The sequence below is a fragment of the Schistocerca cancellata genome, chromosome 7 (assembly GCF_023864275.1).
Source record: "Schistocerca cancellata isolate TAMUIC-IGC-003103 chromosome 7, iqSchCanc2.1, whole genome shotgun sequence".
Lineage (NCBI taxonomy): Eukaryota > Metazoa > Arthropoda > Insecta > Orthoptera > Acrididae > Schistocerca > Schistocerca cancellata.
This window is the reverse complement of record NC_064632.1, coordinates 392,794,534-392,815,253: the sequence shown is the minus strand read 5'-3', so window position 1 is coordinate 392,815,253 and position 20,720 is coordinate 392,794,534. Positions and strand designations below refer to the sequence as shown.

The window sequence follows — 20,720 nt, the reverse complement described above, 5'->3', positions numbered from 1 at the left end:
TGATATAATACTCATTTACAAACATTTGTGCTTCTTCAGATATATGTTATTCTTCTGCCTAGTATTGTAAGGGCAAAAATCACAGTTATGTTTGAAGATATTTTCTTCTTTTGAAGTTCTTTCTTTTGTGAATGCTGTTAATTCATAAATGCATAAACAAGGAAGAGGCAGTAAGTTGGGATTATTAAATATTGATCTAGAAGAAACTTTGTATTGGGCTTGTTTTATGGTTCTGAGAGCCTTTCTTTGCAATCATGATATTTTCTGATATTTATTGAGTTCCACCAAAAGATAATTCCATACATAAGTAGTTACCGGTTTTGACATGGTACATTGTTACCAATGATTCATGGGTTATATTGGGTTTTTCTGGTGGATTCTTATAGAATATGTGAGTAAACTTTTTTTTTTATTAAGATTTCTCTGGTGCCATCATGTCCAGTTCTCCTGGGTATGTATATGTGGGGATTGAGATGTTACGTATGGTAATATCAAACCCAACATTAAGTATTTGCTCATTTGTAATGAATTAACTTTATTTTGATCATGTCGGTACAAACACATCCGCTCGAATACAGAGTTCGGAACACACTGAGCTCAACAGTTTTCAAAGAAGTTCATTCTCAAAGATGAGGTGGTCTACTCTTGCAGTTGATAACCACCACATATACCTAAAACTTTGACTCACTTACCACTGAAGAATAAAGTATCATAGAATTTAAATGTCAGTTACCCTGATTTTTCTTTGCATATCTTCTACAAAATGGCAAGTCTAACATGAATAATTGAGGGTAAAATGTATAACACATTCATATTTAATATATTTTTTTGCTCTCCTGCAATGTTAGCATAAAAATTACACAGCTCAAACAACCATTCCAAAAATGATTATCAAATTGTTTATAAATGGCTTGTCACAGTTGCTTTCTATCAGTCTATTATTTGCATTGATGACATGGAAAGTTCTTGCAGTATGTAAATAATTTAAGACCATTCACCAGTGAGCAGTCACCCTTGCTCCTGCATTATTCACATTTCATGCTCAACTTAACTTGTGGAAATATAACAATGTCATACCGTGCTAAATTTAGCAAATAAAGAATATGCTGAAATATTATGGTTTACTATTGCACTACAAACTGCAACACAGTTCTGATATGAGTACTCACATTACTTCATGGGAACAAATTCCCCATACATCATGGTGTGTGAATAAAAGACAGTTCACAAATTACAACCATAAATTACAACTAATCAATAAGACAAGTTAAATAGTACATGTTTCCAGGAGTTTTAAATTCCATTTAAAAGTTTTTGATAGCATAAGAATTCTTGATCTTGTACTGATTATAATCAGTTTTCCATCATAAATGACTAAAATTTATTTGTAAACTTATTTTCCATTGTTATTTAGGCTATTAAATAATTTAACTGTTTTGCGTGAAACCCTTTTCTGATACAATTCTGTTCCCTGAATCACACAGTTGTTACAGGTGCTTCTTGTTTTATAGCTATGGACATTTTATTTTGTTGCAGTCTTCTTTAAAAAATAAACATAGCCATACAGAGAGGGCTCATAAATGTCAAGACTGCATAATGTCATTATTTTTAACCAAATAGAGAGTGTCACACCTGATTCTAGGGTCTTTGAGCTACAAATAGTGGTGACAGACTTCCTATGAGTCCCAAAGAGATCTTGCTGGAAGCTGCATTTCTGCAGAGGATAAATACTTACCACTGTTATGAATGGAGATATGGATAAAGTTATTGAATCACAGTTCACCTGCTTGTACTTTGGCTTATCATATGAGGAGCAATAATTACTTACATAATCAATGTAAAGAAAGTGTAACAAGTATCCTGAGACAGAACTCTGTAGTACACCACAATCAATCAGGCATTTATTGGATAATATATATGGTTCTTCTAATGTGTTTTCTTTGGAAGTACTATGCCTTAATATAATTATTTGCTGCTTCTCTTCAAAGTAAGATCTTATTCACTGGTTTTAGAAGCCTGTGACACACCTTTGGATTACTTCAGAAAGAGATCATCATGGTCAGGAGTGACAGATAGTTTCAACAGATACAAGAAATAACTAGTAGCATGGTCTGTTATCATGTACTTCAATAATGTAAAGATATTCCAAAGCAAGTGAAACATTTGTATTTATAAAAAGCATATTGATCAAGCTGCAGCTGAGACAAGCACATACATACTCACAGGTGAATAAATGTTTTTGTTGCTGATGTGAGTTTATTATATAGAAAATTTGGTACTAGGAATCTCCAGTAGACTGACAGAGTATCCTCATGAATTACTGAAATTTCAAATAGTGTTGACTGTTTTGATTAAAGTGTCATATGTCTGCGCCTGGTGGCAAGAACACAGGAAGTAACCGGCTGTTCCCTGTGACATTTACAAAGGTTTATTGGACAAGTGTAACTGGTATTACAGTACTGAAGGCTATTTGAGAACTCAGCTGGACACAGTGTAGTGCTGTGGCATGGGCATAGCTGACCTTGGTGATGCTAGATAAGGCATGGCAAGGTGCCTGGTGGTGATGGTTTGGCAAGAGGGGGTTTGTTTGCCATCTGCCTGGACTGGCAACATCAGTAGTATGATGAGCTCACAGCAGTATTTGCTGGCCATGTTTGTGTTGCTCTGAGAGATGGTGGCATCAGCAGATGTCCTGTGACTGATACCATGGCAAGAGGGCTATGATTGGCACTCAGTAAGACTGGAAGCATTGGTAGCCTAAAGAGACAGGATTGGCAGCAGACATTGGCAAGCATCAGCAGCCACTAGCAAGGCAGAACTTGATCAGCAGTGACCACCTGGGATGTGGTGAGGCCAACAGCCAGTGAGGGCAGTGGCAGCAGGCAGGAGGAGATGCTTGACCGGTGGGACCAGGACACAGCCATACTTATGGTGTGTACTGCTATGGTAGAGCAGATGTGCCATGGATGATGTCGGCAGACACTGAGGACCAGTACTCACAAAAGTGGACAGAAATTGCAAAATTTGATAGTCTTAGCCTCCCAGACATATGTTATCATTAGTGCACATTTTTAGATGTTACCAACTGTGGGTTAATATCCTTTAAAATTATTCTACTGAATAGCTATTTACAAATGACATTAACATATAGTAGAATATGTTAAATTTGAGAAGGTATTTTTTCACATACATTTCATACTAGTCCACTTTCTTTGCATTATTTTTATAAATCATCTTCTCTGGAGCTCATTAATCATTCTAATTGTGAGCTGTAGTGGTGTTTCAGTATTGTGGGGCGGATGTTGTCTATCCCAATTGTCTGCACATTGGGATCTTAGAATCTGTTAATTGCCTCACATCATTACTTGATTTTTTTGCCTGAAAGTTGGTATACAAAAGTCAGGAAATAATATAAAATTCTTGTGGTACCAAGACTGTTCAAATATATCAAAAAAATTTCACAGAAGGTGAAAAAGCCAGCAGAAGATAAAGATGTGAAGAATCTGCTTTTCTTCAGCAGGCATAATCTCATAATACAATATCTTTGTAAAAGTGATCCACAAATGACTAAAAATACACCAGTATTGCTAACACTACTGCCACTATACTGTTGAAATAGTAGGCTACTTATAATTAGGAAGGAAAGAGGTGGGAAATGTTTGTTTTGGAAAATACTAACCAAAGTTAAATGGAGTTGTGATCCTTACTTAAGCTGATAATGTGGTGAATGCTGTATGAATTTGAACTAAACTGCTACAGTATTTTAATTGTTTCTCTCTTTTTTTCCTCCTCCTATTATCACAGATTTTAGTAATGAATTGATTTATGGAATTCATAATCTCTCTCTCTCTCTCTCTCTCTCTCTCTCTCTCTCTCTCTCTCTCTCTCCCTCTTTCATATTTTAGAGAATTGTTTTACATGTTTTACTATAAAGTGTTACATAGAGCCTTTGTTTTTGTTTGGGGTTCAGTCTTTATCTGTTAGGCATGTGATTTGTATTTCAGATGACTGTTTTACACATACGTATGTTTTATTGGGAATGTTTAATTTTTTATCAATTTTAATGCCAGGTGCCTCGTAATATTTCTTTAAGATACTGGAAGTCCTGATTTGAACCACAAAAAGCTAGGAAGTCCTGATTTGAACCACAAAAAGCTATATCATTGCTCTCTTCATGTATTACATTTCTAGTTTTGAGTCATAAATTTTTGTAGCTCTTATTGTTTTTGTAGTGAAACACACATCAAGTACTGGATTTCAAAGATAATACAGGAGATAACAATTTACAGTAACAAGTTTTTGTTATTTCTTAAGTGTTCCTAGTGTAAACACTTTTTATTAAATACGTTGTTTTAATTTTTGTGTTTTTAGTCATTACTCGTGACAATGCTTGCAACGTACATCACTACTGGTCTCACAACAGGAATGGTATTCCTCCACTCTGGCAATAGAGGTGACAGTGCATTGGTTCATCTCAACTTCATGGCCACATCTCTTGTAATGGCATGCTGTTGCCAGTTACTGCCACCAGCAATTTTGTGTCAGTATATTTACATTTTAATTTTTCAGCAGGGAAAATAATGTTTACAATCTGCATTAATCTTTCCAGTAAACAAAATATCATGTTTTTCATCTGTGCAGTAAATTTTTCAATCAGTTTTTACATATGTACGTCTCTCCTTCTGTGCTAGACTTGTAATGGAAGTTACCTACTAGCTGTCTCTGAACCTCCAACTTCTCCACATTTGCCTAGCAATACAGTAAATCAAAATTTATGTACACCAGAATACAGCAGTTACATAGATAGTAAAATCAGCACATTAACCAATTTGTGTTTCAGAATTCCTTGTTTTGCAGTATCTTTATCATTGAGTTACTGATCAATAAAATTTGATTTTATGTCCTTGCATGAAGAAGAGACTGATGGTCTTCTCTTCTACACTCTGCTAAGACTATGGCACTTCCACAGTTATTTGTTTAGTTTTTTATGCATGTTAGACAACTAAATAGTTTGACACAACAATAAGCACATAAAACAACATATACACTACCAGTGAAAGTAAGCATGTTTACATTAATAGAAAGTAAACCATGACAAACATCTTCAAGAAATAGTTCTGCTTGAGTGAAGTTCTCTTTACATGATAAAGCAATTGTACTTTGCATATGATCAGACTATTTTGGCAACAGTTTCCATATCTTTTGTAACTTCACATAGCTGCACTGCTGTCATGTCTGCTTAGCATCAGGTATTAATCTGACATAATTTTGTCATAGTATGTATGACATAAAATATTACTTCATTTTTTTTAGAAGACCAGAAGTGTTGAGTCATTGACAGGCATACACAGAAAGAAAGAAAACTTGCCAGATTTAGAGTTATCCTTTTTCGAGCCTGAGTAACACACATACATGCCTATGACCCTATATGGTGACAGCTCCTCTTGGCTCCTGCCCCTCCCCCCCTCTCTCTCTCTCCCTCTCTCTCTCACTCCCACCCCTCCCTCCCTACCCACCCAATCCCACCCACCCGACACAGTCCCCACCACAACCAGTCCATCTGCTGAAATGCAGCACCAGCACTGTTTGTCCAGCTGACACCACATAGGGACACGAGTGTGTTTGTGTGTGTGTGTGTGTGTGTGTGTGTGTGTGTGTGTGTGTGTGCAAGACCCATTGCAGGTGATGCGTACTGTATTGAGTGATGATTCCCAGGATGAATTTAAGAACACTTTATGCACTTACAAAGAGTTTACAAATATTTTAGCTCCAAGAACAACTGAAAGATCATTCATGATCACCTGGGAACTAAAGGAAACAAAGTTCACTGGCAGGATACCATTTCCAAGGAAAACATCTTCCTGACTGGCTGTAGAGTAGCATCCATGGTGGCTGCACTGTGTTGTGAGTCATGAAGATGTGCAGAGATGCTGCTGTGTAGAACCGAGTCTCCAGGCTGATCTCATAAAGTTCAGATAGATATGCTAAGAGCAGAGCCAGCTCCTGGCTTTGAAATGAGTGAGCAATTTACTGCTGCTGGAGGCTGTGATTTGCCTTAAGTATCCAGAAGGCAGAAGTATATCCATGACCATCTGGTGTGTAGATGGTACTTGTTTCCTTGGTACTAGTGCTGCTGGCTTTCTGATTTGCATGCTGCTTGGAAGTATGGCTGCTGCCCCCCAGGTGGTGCCTGTAACAATTGGTGTATCAACAGACTGTTTGCATACAGTATCATGCCCACAATACATAATACCCTAGCAGTGTTTGTAAGTAGTCTCTGGAGGAGACACCTGTGGGCCAAGGGTAAACAATCTGCAGGGTGAAGACACTGTGATAGAAGCATAAGTTAGTCACTGTATGGCTCATATATCACACCCCTCCCCCTTGAGAATCTGATGAAACCATCCCAATAATGGCCACTGATCCTGCTGTTGAGCTTTCTTGGGCAATATGGGAGGTCACAGAAACTAGGGAGTCCAATGTGACTGCAACCCAGTCCCTGGAATCCTGAAGCTGAGGTTGTGAAGTGGGTGCTGTAAAGAGAAAATCCAAGAGAATCAGAGAGTACCATAGAATGCAACCAGGGGTGACCTGCCCAATGGCCCATGAAGGCAGGCCCAATGACCTGATGTTGCCCCAATGTGAGACATGAAGGCACTAATGGTCATGGAGTGGTGGTCATGCAAGAAGATGGGGCTCAAACCAATGTGATGTCAAGAGTATATGGTTCCAACAATATGAGTGGTGTCAGCAGTTGCTGATAAACCACTGAATACTGGTCACTAGCTGTGCAAGTGTAGAGAAGAGGGAGGGAGGGAGGGGGCTTTGCACTAATTCATGTAAGTGTAGCCTTGAAGGTGGAGAAATGGCATGGAAAAGTAAAAGACAAAAGGAGAGGAGAGATCAGTGTGTCAGAAAGATCAGCACTGAATGTGCAAGAGTAAGAGAAATAGGTGGCTGTGGAGAGGCCAGGAAGCAGTGGGGAGGTCATCAGTGTAATGGGCAATGGAGCACACGTGTTGAAGGGGCCCTGGGTTGGTGGGAAGGCTGTCATCACAGTGTGTGTTGATGGTTGGGAACGAATGAATGGAGGGAGACCAACAGGCAGCAAAAGCCATCACTGTGGCAAGTGTGGGAGTGTGGCAAGAACATGGCCGGAGAGTGAGCAGGGCTGGTGGAATGGTCATTTCCCCAGGGTGACCAGGGCTTGTGGAATTGTCACTGCCACAGGATGCAGCAGAGCACAAAAGAGCACAAAAGGAATATGCACTGCAGAGAGGGCTAGGCAGTACTTTGAGGATCTCTGATGAGCACAAGTCAGTTGACACACAGAGAGAGAAATCAGACTGTATTCAGAGTAAAGACACTTTTTCAAAATTTTAGCAGTAAATTGTCAAAGTATTCAAACCAAAGTTCCTGAATTTAATGCCCTCTGGGAAATGTGCTACTTTTGAACTATTTTTGGGACTGATAGGTGCCTGAAACACACAGTAGAAAGCTCTGAAATGTTTATTGGGTCATGGAGTGTATTTTGGAGAGACAGATTAGATGCTGTAGAAAGGGGGAGTGTTCATTGTAGTCAGCAAAAGTATTCTCTCTATTGAGGTCAATTTTGAGCATGACTGTGAAGTTATCTGACCATGTATAACAGGTCTAGGTCAAATGAAGTTGATTGCTGGATGTTTTTACTGTCAACCCAATTCAACTGTGATAGTTTGTCATTCAAACAAATTCTATTCTCAGTGACATGGGAATAGTGACATCAGACAGTGTTAGCTGGAGGTGACTTTAACATACCGTATCAATTATAGACGGGGATATCTGTGGATGCATTACAGAAGGTACCAAAAGGCAGGCAGGCTTGTGAAGTGCTGTCAAACAGATTTTCTAAAAACTGTCTTGAGCATCTAGTTAAACAGCCCACTCAATTTTTGAGACCTTGTAGCTACAAACAGGTCTGACCTCATTGAGGGTGTCAGTATAGTGACAGGGATTAGTGATTTCAGTCTGTTCTTAACAACAATGGTTATTATAGTTAATAAATCCATCAAGAAGGCTAGGAGAGCATTTTTGCTAGAAAGAGCACATAAGCAGATGTTAGCATCTTAGACACAGAATGGACTTCATTTAGTTCCATTATGATGGACATAGATAAATAATGTGCCAAATTTGATTGGACTGTAAATCATGTGCAGGAAAAGCATGTGCTGAGAAAGTGGATTATGGACAGTAAGGACCCCAAGAAACCACCATGATTTAATAACAAAATTTGTGAAATTATGAGGAAGAAAAGACTGTTGTATTTTTGGTTCATAACAGAATGCACAAATGACAACAGGAAAAATTTAGTAGAGATTTGTGGATAGGTAGAAATACAAAAGCATGAAGCATACAGCAACTACCACAGTCATACCTTAGTGGAAGATCTTGCTGAGAACTCAAGAAAATTCTAGCCTTATGTAAAATTTCTAAACAGGTAAAAGTCTTGTATCCAGTCAGTCATTGACCAGTCCGTTGTGGCAGTAGAGGATATCAAAAGGAAAGGTGAATTTTTCAAATTTTTGTTTAAGAAATCGTACATAAAGAAGAATTGTGTGAACATAGCATCATTTGACTGTCGTACACCTTCCCTTATGGAGCATGATGGGTGCTGCAGGGTCTGTGGACTGGGGAAGGTGGACGGTGGACGTGGGACAGAGGGAAATTGTTCCTAGCGAGAACTCAAACAGTTTACAAATATGAAAAAGATCTGTATTTGCAGGTGCCAGAATTTAATGACCTAAAATACCTGGAAAATTATCATTAAAATAACCTGAAAATGTTGATAAAATTACATAAAAACTATATAAAATATGTAATGTGAGTCATAAAATGTGCAAGAGTGATGAAAACTTTATGGGAACCCAAGTTTCTCCTGGTGTGTACAGTGTTCAAATAACTTACAGGAATGCAGCCAGGTGACATCTGTACATCCTGTCATTTTCAAAAGAAAACTGCAGAAAGGAAGTGCTGCACAAGAGACTTTAAACATCAGTATTTGGGGAATTTACAGAAAGATAGTGCATGTGCGTGCACACACACACACACACACACACACACACACACACACACACACACACACACACACAAGAAAAACCTCCATCTCTATTTATAAGGTGAGGTGCCAAATTACTTTCAACTGATTCTGTAATAAAATTATCCCAATAGCAGGAAGAGTATGCCAGAATCTCTGTATTGTTGAGGTCCACAGGATGCCCATGCCAAGACAATGTTACACCGTAGCAGGTTTGCTCAGCTGTTGTAAGCATGTGTGATGCTTATGCTCAGTGCATAGGTCCTTCACAGTCCTGATCATCTGACCAATATGACATACCACATCTGCAAGAAATATCAAAGACATCTGCCTTATGCGAACCAAGGTAATCTTTTATGAATCCTAAAGGTATCAAACCTTAGATTATGGTTGGAAACCAGATTTAACATCTTACAAATCCTTCCTGTATAATGTTATGTTTGGTGTTGAGTTAACAAACCTATATCAACATGTATTGACTTCAACTTAATTTTTATCCAAAGACCAGTACTATGAGCATAAAGATGAAGTTGCAATGGGAAGCCTGTTGTTCTCAGTTCATTTATCAAAGAATTCAAGGCATGTGACGTGGAGACAGAGTCATGAAAACCTGTGTGTTTCTTGAGATATGTAGATAATACTTTGTGATTTTGCATCACAGTGAGAATTTGAGTGGCATTTTAGAACACATTAATTCAGTCAACCTGAATATTCACTTCATGATGGCTGCCTCCCCTTCCTTGATGTGTTGGCTGGGAGGAAGGCCAATGGTGTATGTGGTCATCTGCCACTTGTGGAAAGCTAACTAACACTGACTGGAACGCATGTGTTCATGACAGACAGACCCCATCCCAGGCCTCATATTTCCAGCATTAGCTGTCTAGACACTTATTTACATATATTTTTGATATATTTTATTTGAAAGTTAGCACAGGAACAGTGATAAAGAAGTTAAAAATTAATGGTATTTGCAGTTAGTTGGCATGTGGGTAAACTAATTACACCAACTGCTTCTAGTTCACCAAAAGAATGTGATGGATAACAAAGTCAAGGTATCTAAGTTCTGAGTTAATAATCAGGATTTTAAGTACTGTGCACATGGTATATAAATAACAACACTATAAAGATGTTTATAAAAAAAAGTTTTGGGGAGGGGGGAGGGGATGAATTGTAACAGGAGGAAAGCATCCACCTGTTTTGTTCATCATGCTAACATTGGGTTGTATAAACAGATACCTGCCTCTTGGAAAATAGTTTACTACACATAAAAAATATTTTGGTTACCTAAACTGGCCACAAGCCTCTAATACAAAGGATTACAAACATTAAAACCATATAAACCATATTCAAATACAAATCCACATAGCATAAAGAAAAACAAATTTCAATATCAAAAGTTTGTTCCTGTAAAATCAGAGTTATACAGCACGAAGAGCAAAACAATTTGACAATATAACATTTTTCATGTTACAAGAGGAAAGAATTCCTCATTTTCCAGTCATTTCACTGATTTCTTCTTACATCATTACATTTGTCACTGTTCCACTTAACTGAAGTCAGGTCCATGTGTTTTATAGGTCCAAATGGTCGCCCCCATATACTCCAGATTCACCAGTGTCCTGGAAAGTAGTTATCATCTGTCTTTGCACATGGGAAGCAAAGAAAAAATATTTTACTTTAGTATACAGATAATTACCACTTTAGTAGACAGATAACTACTACAAGTAAACCTACAAGAAAATGTTTCATTTTTCAAAGATACAAACCATCACAATGTTTTACTTATAAAAGATAATATAAAAAGAATGGAATCTGTTCCATGTGCTCCTGTACTTTAACTCAAATCACTGTCATACATCATTGAACTCAAAAGCCAGAAAACCAAACTAATATTTCAAATGACCAAACACACATTTTACAGAGGGGAGGTTGAGCTAATTGGACTACACATCAATTAACAATACAAGAAGGAAAATTATTTTTTTCATACCATAAAATTGTTTTCTTAGATTAGAAGTACTATTTGTGTCTATGGGGCTACTGCAAGTTATCTAAGTTTGCTGATATATACAAAAATGTGAAATCCAGTGGTAACCATAATGTTTCCTTGCATCTAATAAATTCTCCTAAAATTTTAATAACCGATATTACACAATTTAGTTTCGTTGAGTTAACGTAAAGTATTTATTGCTTTATGATACTCCATGTAATATAAATTGTGCATGGAGCCATTTTCCTACTACTTTGAAGATTTTTGATAAAGTGAAGGTGGCGTTAAATGGTCCGATGTAGTTTGACGTAAGATGGACCAGTTTGATTAACCCCAGAAAGTTGTTGTAGAATGAATATAATCAACAATTTCATGGGAACATCTGCTAGTGTCCCCAGAATTACCATATTGCAGACTTGTAAGTGTTGCCTAGCCTTTGGCCTTTACTTTCTCCAACATCTTGAAAGACTTTTGTGTCAATGGTATTGATTCTTTTAATTCAAACAGAAGATGCTAGCAAACCTGCAGATGACAATGTGGAGAAAATTGGACATCAGACAAGATCAGCAACCAGAAATTACACATCCTAGCATCTTTAGTCATATTCTAATAATGGTGCGACTAAAACAACAAGAGGTAGAAAGAAATGGGAATCAGTTGTCCTTACCAGTACACCAGTTTAAACAAGAATTAGGTGCAGTGGCAAAAGACAGACCATCAAAGCAGTAGCCAAAAAAGTATACATTCAATGAAGTCAAATGACAGTACTGGAGTAGAGCAGCAGCAACTCTCAAGATGCTGATTATGTCCAGTACATTGATTCATCTAATACTGACTTGTACACAAGTGTTGATGAAATGGTGAAACACTGGAGAAGGGGACTATCGCGTTCCCTAAGTCTTTGAAATGTACAGTGATGGTTGCAAGTACAGTGTTTTATTAGAGCTGTTTCTACTACAGAATTTGAATCTTCAAAAGATGATGATACTTTTGATTCTTCAAATTAAATAATAGGCAAACTGTCCAACCCAAAACACAGTAGAACCACTCATTATGGAAACAGGGTTTTGTTCTAGATTTGTGTTGCTAAATTCATTGTGCATTATTTGTTATTTCCACAAGTTTTCCATTAATATATTTATAAACGTGTATTTAGCATTGTTAATAATGTTCATCCAATACGTTTTTGTTTTAGGTTACTGTAATTCATTTATGTAACTGAGAGGTCAGGTGAAATATGATAAATGGTTCAGTTAAACCAGCCACAGGGGTTACATGGTCTCGAAGTAGGATCAAAGTTCTTCTCCAGTTCTGTAAAAACTCTGAGATAATACAAAAATGAAAGTGCCTATAGTTTTTGTGTTTTTCACTCCAGATTCATGAACAAAAGTTTTAAAAAGAACCATTCTTTAACTAAGATTTCAAGGGAAGAAAAAATAGGTCCAGTTTACCCTAACTTCCCCTGTTATAAGGAGAACAAAACCATGATCACTATGCCATTACATAATTACTAGTTAAATTAAATTAAAGTAATGGAAGCTGTTTCAAATCAAATAATTACATTTTTCACTCAAACTGGGTTACTAACTTCTCTCAACCAGAAAATTATATTCTTATGAAATATCCCAAAATGTAATTAAATTATCCACCCTTGTCAGAATATTCATATTACTTTCGAATTACAGTTACTAGTCACTCAGCAGAAATATTTTTCCTTCAATGTATTATTACCCTAAGCCAATCATTATCTGGAACACAAATAGCAATTTCCAACAACATTTAAAACCAAATATGCAGCAGAATATATCTAACCTTCTTCAAAAAATTATTCTTACAGTCAACTTTTTAGTTTCATTGTCATGATTTCCATAAACAGTACCAAATGTCACCTAACTCCAACACATTTTCACTTTAACAAGAAATGCCTGTATACAGTTTGCATTACATTACTCATACATTTCTGTTAATCCCATTATATCCTTCCAATCCTAACCTTGTTAACTAGGGAGAGTGCATTCTCAGAAATTGCCCATACTGCAAAGACAGGCTTGCTAATCATTAATACACCATCTAATACACTTTTCATTATCTCTCATTACTACTTCATTATTTCATCATTGCATTATTATGCCTCATTATTCCATTAGCTAAGAAATAAGCACCTGCATTACTCATTATACACAAATAATGACTCTACAGAAGCACACTCTATGGTAACAGATCCTAGTATATGCAGACTTTATCCTTGTAAAATAACAAACAAAATGTCAGTTACTAAGCTCATTACTTCCCTGTATTCCATCATTTTACTTGAAATTATGAAGCCCAAAGTGCAAAATAGGTACAAACCTTGCTGTCTCAATCCACTATACTGATTCCAGAAAAGTGTGAAGCAGACAGGCAGTGGGTGAGATGAAGAGGTGACGCAAAAGCCTGAAGGCACTGGACTCAGAGGACATACTGATGCTAGGCCTGACTCTGGAACAGCCCTGACACAACAGCAAGTGATACCAGCAATGTGTGTTGAATCTACCCTCATGACATTGTTTTGCTGCAGGCTGTGACCCCACAAGTAGACATGTGGTATTAAATTCCAGAAAGTTCAAAGATGTACACACAGTGTGAAATCATTACACAAACAAGAACCCAACTTGGGCAACAAAGCAATGTGTCGCTTAAAGAGATGAGGGCATAGCAGAAAATACAGTGTTATCCTTGTCACTTCTGTTAAATCCTGCCATTTATCCCCATCAGCTGTTGTTAAATCCTGGTTTGATCCAATTCATCATTGTTAAGACATACTGTTGATGATGCATGCTGTATTGAATTATAATTCCCATGTTTAATTTAAGAAAAATTTATTCATGACACATTGTTCACAAAAAGTTTAGACTGAAAAATTGTTCCTGATCACTTGAGAATAAAACATACAAAGTTCACTCTGGGAATATCATTTCTGAAGGAAGCCTGTTCCCAATCAGCTGTAGAGTGGCATCTGTGGGGGCCACACACTGTGAAGTGGTGTGAAGCAGTGTGGAGATTGATGAGCTGGGAGTGTAGCTGGCTCATGTCCCAGAATCAAGTGAGAAATTGCATGTTGCTGCTGAAGGGTGCATATTGCCTTAAGTATTCAGCAGGTGGAAGCATGTCTGAAACTGTGTGATGTGTGTACAGTATTTGTTTCCCCAATAACAGTGACACCAGTTTCTTGACGAGTGCACGGCTTGGTAATGTGGCTGGTGCTTCCTTGTGGCACCTGTAACTATCAGTGTATCAGCAGACTGTACACAGAATGTTTGTAATCCCTGCCCCCACCCCCATTCCACTGTCCTTGCTGTTAAAAAAAGTGAGATATTATCAAGTTAGATATCTATCTAAACCTCTCCCTCAAGAAACCACACTAATTAAACTGTGCTCAATGGAGTTAATAAATGCTAATTTTTTTAAATCAATGGGTGAGGGTAATAGCATTATTTGCTTAGTTATGCAAAGAGGTGACTATCTATCACATTAAATTCAAATACATGATAAATTCTTGAGTTTCTCAGCACAATTAGACTTTTTTAAAAACTTAAAATATTTAGTAAAAGTTACTCCAGATGCAACAACAATAATGATGAATAAAAAAGATGACATTGTTGTGACTTAAAACTGGAAAAGTTCAGGAAGTGAAGCGCATGTCAAATTCAGCTCTGTAACATATTAAATTTTAACTGATTGAAATCTGCAATTTGACAGCATTGATTGCATTCATGCTTGGAATAAAATAAAAGTTGTTGTCCTACTGTGCCAGCCTCAGTGACCAGGTAGCACCTAATTATGAAATTATTGAGAGTTATTAAATTCATCATTACCTATACCACTGGTGCTGTTTGTAAATCTTATCATTGGAATATGAATGTGCTGCCTGTGGAAGTTGCAGATAGCTCATTACATGCACCTGGTGTGCATGCACTGCTGTAATGTTATTGGATGAGGTTGAAATGTGGAGTTTGCAAGGCAAAGTCTCTGCCGGAAGCAACCTGATTGAAGAGTAGTCCAACTGTGCGTGGAACCCAAAATGTTTCTACTGAATATAAAATATGAAGTGTGTCTGCTGCAAATAGAGGCTTAAGAGTCCCCTTCTGAAGCAGAGCCTAAAGTCACTCTATTCAGACCATAAACCAAAGTGTTGGAGAAGTGTAGAGGGCATCAGTTTTGCACATTTTTCCTGCAGTGATTGCCAAGCAATGATTGCCAAGCAATGATTGCCAACCAGAAAGTAAGATTTTTGTCCTGAAAATGAAAAAATTACGCAGATGCTAGTGTACTCCCACCACTGTAGAAAAATGGGGCTCTTCCAATCAAGTGTACTCATACAACTGTTCCAATAAATTCCTTTATGTCATAATTCTTGAGACAGACCATATATCTTAAATTTGGTGCTTTTGTACAGTGTTTGCTAGTGTGAAACATATAAAGAGAAAAAGAAGAAAGAAAAAAAAAGTTGGCCAAAATGCTGAACAGGTGACCAAAGTGCTTAACTGTCATTTCCAGGGACTGTCCATGCAATTTCGAAAGCTTTTGAGATAAGTATCTCACCTAAAAAGTTTTCTGTGAAGAATGGCTCAAAAACTGGTTATGTTGTGTATCTTGAAGTTTTCCCGGCGTATTGATTGGTCCATCATATTTCGGGCTTGCAGCTGGATCACGTTGACATCTTGGCGCGATATTTCGGCTAACCAACATCCAGCCATCTTCAGGTGAGTACGAGACTGAAGATTACTGGTGCGCGTCGTTCTATATATACCGAAAATTTACGTGGCGGTGCCTGCTCAGTGGAGAATGCTAATACCAAAACCCCTACCTAATTTGGCACACTCTGCAGCAGAAGTGGGCCGCACATGCGTAGTGGTGTACCTACATTTGCGCTATCTGTCGTAAAGCACCTTCGCGCAGCTAAGGCGCGGTAGTCAAAAGTATAAAATCAATTTTCGTCAGCCGTCGCACTAGATACAGGCCAATGTCTCCGTGAAACAATTAAAGAAATTACAGGATCCCATGCTTTATCCATCTGAAAGCCGCCGTCTCGATTAATAAGATCTTTTGCCAATCGTATCTCCACAGACTCCTTGATAATGGATTCCCAAAAAGATCTAGTTGTCGCTAAAATTTTTGTTCCACAATAATACATGGAGTGTCCCGTTGAAATACAGTGTTCTGCTATGGCTGATTTGTTGGGATGTAGTAGACGTGTGTGGCGCTCGTGCTCCACGCATCTTTCCCGTACTGTGCGGGTAGTTTGGCCAATGTAGGATTTGCCACATTGACAAGGGATCTTATAAATACCTGCCTTCCACAGACCCAGATTGTCCTTCACAGAGCCAAGCAAAGCCGATATTTTCGTAGGTGGTCGGAAGATCACTTTAACACAATGCTTCTTTAAAATCCTTCCTATTTTAGAGGAGAGGTTACCCACATACGGAAGGAATGCCCTGGACCTGACCACCTCTTTGTCTTCTTCTTCTTGTTTCTCTTTACATTTGTTCTTTGTTACAGCTGTGCGGATTTGGCGTGTAGAATATCCATTCTCCCTGAAGTCGGATTGCAAATGTTCTAATTCTTTAGGGAGGCTGTCCTTATCAGATACCCATGTGCCCGGTGCACCAGAGTATGCAGCAAACCCATGGTTTGTGCAGGGTGGTGGCAGCTTGTCACTTGCAAATACAGATCTGTGTGTGTGGGCTTCCGGTAGGCGGAGTGCCCCAAAGATCCATCAATTCTACGATTGGCAAGGACATCCAGAAACGGAAGACAGATAGATGTCTGCCATTTCTGGATGTCCTTGTCAAACATAGAATCGATGGATCTTTGGGGCACTCGGTCTACCGGAAGCCCACACACACAGATCTGTATTTGCAAGTGACAAGCTGCCACCACCCTGCACAAACCATGGGTTTGCTGCATACTCTGGTGCACCGGGCACATGGGTATCTGATAAGGACAGCCTTCCTAAAGAATTAGAACATTTGCAATCCGACTTCAGGGAGAATGGATATTCTACACGCCAAATCCGCACAGCTGTAACAAAGAACAAATGTAAAGAGAAACAAGAAGAAGAAGACAAAGAGGTGGTCAGGTCCAGGGTGTTCCTTCCGTATGTGGGTAACCTCTCCTCTAAAATAGGAAGGATTTTAAAGAAGCATTGTGTTAAAGTGATCTTCCGACCACCTACGAAAATATCGGCTTTGCGTGGCTCTGTGAAGGACAATCTGGGTCTGAGGAAGGCGGGTATTTATAAGATCCCTTGTCAATGTGGCAAATCCTACATTGGCCAAACTACCCGCACAGTATGGGAATGATGCGTGGAGCACGAGCGCCACACACGTCTACTACAGCCCAACAAATCAGCCATAGCAGAACACTGTATTTCGACGGGACACTCCATGGATTATTGTGGAACAAAAATTTTAGCGACAACTAGATCTTTTTGGGAATTCATTATCAAGGGGTCCGTGGAGATACGATTGGCAGAAGATCTTATTAATCGAGACGGCGGCTTTCAGATGGAGAAAGCATGGGATCCTGTAATTTCTTTAATTGCTTCACAGAGACATTGGCCTGTATCTAGTGCGACGGCTGACGAAAATTGATTTTATACTTTTGACTACCACGCCTTAGCTGCGCGAAGGCACTTTACGACAGATAGCGCAAATGTAGGTACACCACTATGCATGCGTGGCCCGCTTCTGCTGCAGAGCGCGCCAAATTAGATAGGAGGTGCAGCATTAGCCTTCTCCACTGCGCAGGTGCCGCCGCGCCAATTTTTGGTATATATAGAACAACGCGCACCAGTAATCTTCAGTCTCGTACTCACCTGAAGATGGCTGGATGTTGGTTAGCCAAAATATCGTGCCAAGATGTCAACGTGGTCCAGCTGCAAGCCTGAAATATGATGGACTGGTTATGTTGTTTACAATATCCTCTTTTCACCAGGGAAGAGTTCACAGATGCTGGTAGCATAAAATTATTACAGTGTGTGTCTGGCTGATAATGTCCCCTGCCCCCAGGAAGCAAGTAGAACACAATGATCCACTATCTTCAGCATCCATTCCACCTTACCTTAGTCTGGCATGAGGAGCTGATGCTTTCCCTACCTTCTAAACCAGCAGGGGTTTGGATGGTTCTTCTATTGAACCTGGTTGCTTTGAAGTAGGCGCACCATGCAAAAGTTGTCTTAGCCAATACCCAGTACATGCAATCAATAGTGGAAATGGAAGAAAAGGAAGAAATAACATGTATAATAACTGCTGTTATATTGAAATTGAATGTAAACATGTGTTTCCAAATTCTCCCTGAATTGTATTTGATTTAATTGTAATTTAATTAATTTGCATATTAATCCTAACATAAAGTGTAGTGTTCTGTAAAATATACAAGTTATGATTAGTAATAATTTACTGTCACTAATAATAATGCTAATTACTACTTTAGTTGGAGTCACAAATGATGGTCAAGTTTTGGCTTGCTCCGTGCACCTACATTACGTATGATCCAATAGCCAATGAGTGTTCAATATATTCCAAGCACTCTGCTGTGAACACTGTAGCTAATGTCAGCATTAAAAGTGATCATAGAGAGATGTTTAGGGAATTATGATTTCATTTGTTGTGAGTCATCATTGCTAATTGTGGTGGTAAGTGATAATTTCTGCATAAGTAAGCAAGAGACACAATTTGCAGGATATATGCTTCCTTCAAGCGGAAAGCATGCTCATGTGCCTATGGCAACTGTCACTTGGAATCATCAACAATGCAATCCCTGTCCATGCCTCAACATGAATGAACCACCATTGTACATGGAGCAGACTATAGCACAAAGAGAAAGCTGCTAGTTTACAAGATGATATATTATTCCTCCTCCATTAATACTACTTAGATGCTGTTTGTATTGGGTACTTCATATTATTCATTTAATCCACTTTACTGATTTCAGAAATGCTGACAAAGATGAAAATCTGTTTCATGTGAACATAGTGTTAACTGGAATTTACATACCCAAGTTTAAACTTTCTTATAAAATGTAGAAAGGAAGTTTAAGAAGGCACAGTCTTGAATATCTTGAGATCTAACATTTCCTTTCTAATGTATGTCAGCAACTGTTCACAGACTTTTATGCTATAACATAAACTTCATTTTGGTCAAAATTATAAGAAACAAGAATGGACAGGAAGGTAAATAACACAAAAAAGGATGCACCACAAAAGAACTATCAGAATGGGACAGAAATAGATAGTGGTATATATACAGACAAAAAAATGATTACCGTTTCAGAAAAATTGGATTTATTCAAAAGAACGAGATTCCCAAATTGAGTAAGATAAGTCAGTAACCCACTGTTTCATGTCTGGCCATCATACAAGCAGTTCTTTGAGTCGGCATTGATTGACAGATTTGTTGGATGTCCTCCTGAGGGATGTCTTGCCAAATTCTGTCCAGTTGGCATGTTAGCTCACCAAAATGACAAGCAGTATAAACTCTTCCCACATGTGGCTGGGCATTATATTCCTGAAATGTAATCCCATGATGGCTTGCTATAAAGGGCAACAAAACAGGGCATAGAAAGTTGTCGATGTACCACTGTGCTGTAAGGGTGCTGCAGATGACAACCAAAGGGTTCTTCTATGAAATGAAATGAAATGGCACCCCAATCACTCCTGGTGATTGGGCCATATTGTGGGCAACAGTCAGGTTAGTATCCCACTACTGTCAAGATCATACTCTGATATGTATTCACTGGTCATGGGCCTCAAACAATGTGTCTGGTGAGGTCCCAGATAGTGTTGGAATACCACCCTAACTATCTGCCATATGGCCCAACAGCCAGAAGTGATTGTCTGGGGTGCCCATTATTTCATAGCAGGACCCCTTTGGCTGCTGTCTGCAGCATCCTTACAGCACGGCAGCACATCAACAATATTCTACCCCATTTTGTTACCCTTCATGGCGAGCCATCCTTGGATTACATTTCAGAAAGTTGATTCCCACCCACACACAATAAGAGACAGTGCTCGTCTTCATGCTTGCCAAATCTTTTCTTGGCCAACAAGGGTGCTGGGTCTCTCCCTAATTGAGAATGTTTCAAACAATATGGGTCCCCCAACCAGCTTGGGATTTTGATCATCTAACTTCCTAACTGGATAGAATTTGTTGTACTAGGCCTCAGAAGGACATCCACCTGCTCTACCAACCAATGTCAACCTGAACAACTTCTTGAATACGCATCAAAGGTGGACCAATGCATTGTTGACTTGCTCAATTTGTGAAGCTATATCTCTTAAATAGATGATCCAATTTTTCTGAAATTTTAATTAGTTATTTGTCTCTAAATCAACATCAAATCTGCTGATATCCATCCCATTAAATAATTCTTTTGTGGTGCATAATTTTTTTTTTTCTTAGAGTGTATTTCTATTCCTAGTAATGTGCTTGAGATTTTCAGTTCCTCTTAAATTCACTTTTATTATCAACCACAACATATAATTTGAGCCTATATGTATTGGCACATAAGTGTAAGAATCCCAAGATACCTAAAGAGGCTTTTATGGGATACTCATTTGCCAACTTACACAGAACAAACAAACAAACACTGTCAAAACAGGCCGTGAATGCCCAATGG

General features: G+C 38.4%; 1 protein-coding gene across 2 annotated transcripts in view; it reads left to right on the top strand.

Annotated features, from left to right (window-relative positions):
* Positions 1–20,720, top strand: part of LOC126092270 (ATP-binding cassette sub-family G member 1-like) — a 411,369-nt gene that overhangs the window by 365,905 nt on the left and 24,744 nt on the right. The window contains exons 9-10 of one of the 2 annotated variants that reach the window (XM_049907786.1): positions 4,372–4,540; positions 13,445–13,556. In XM_049907786.1, coding sequence (XP_049763743.1) covers positions 4,372–4,540; positions 13,445–13,446 — 171 coding nt within the window. In that variant the 3' untranslated portion in view covers positions 13,447–13,556. Of the gene's footprint in view, positions 1–4,371; positions 4,541–13,444; positions 13,557–20,720 lie in introns of those variants that run through there. The other variant, XM_049907785.1, reaches the window with a different exon arrangement.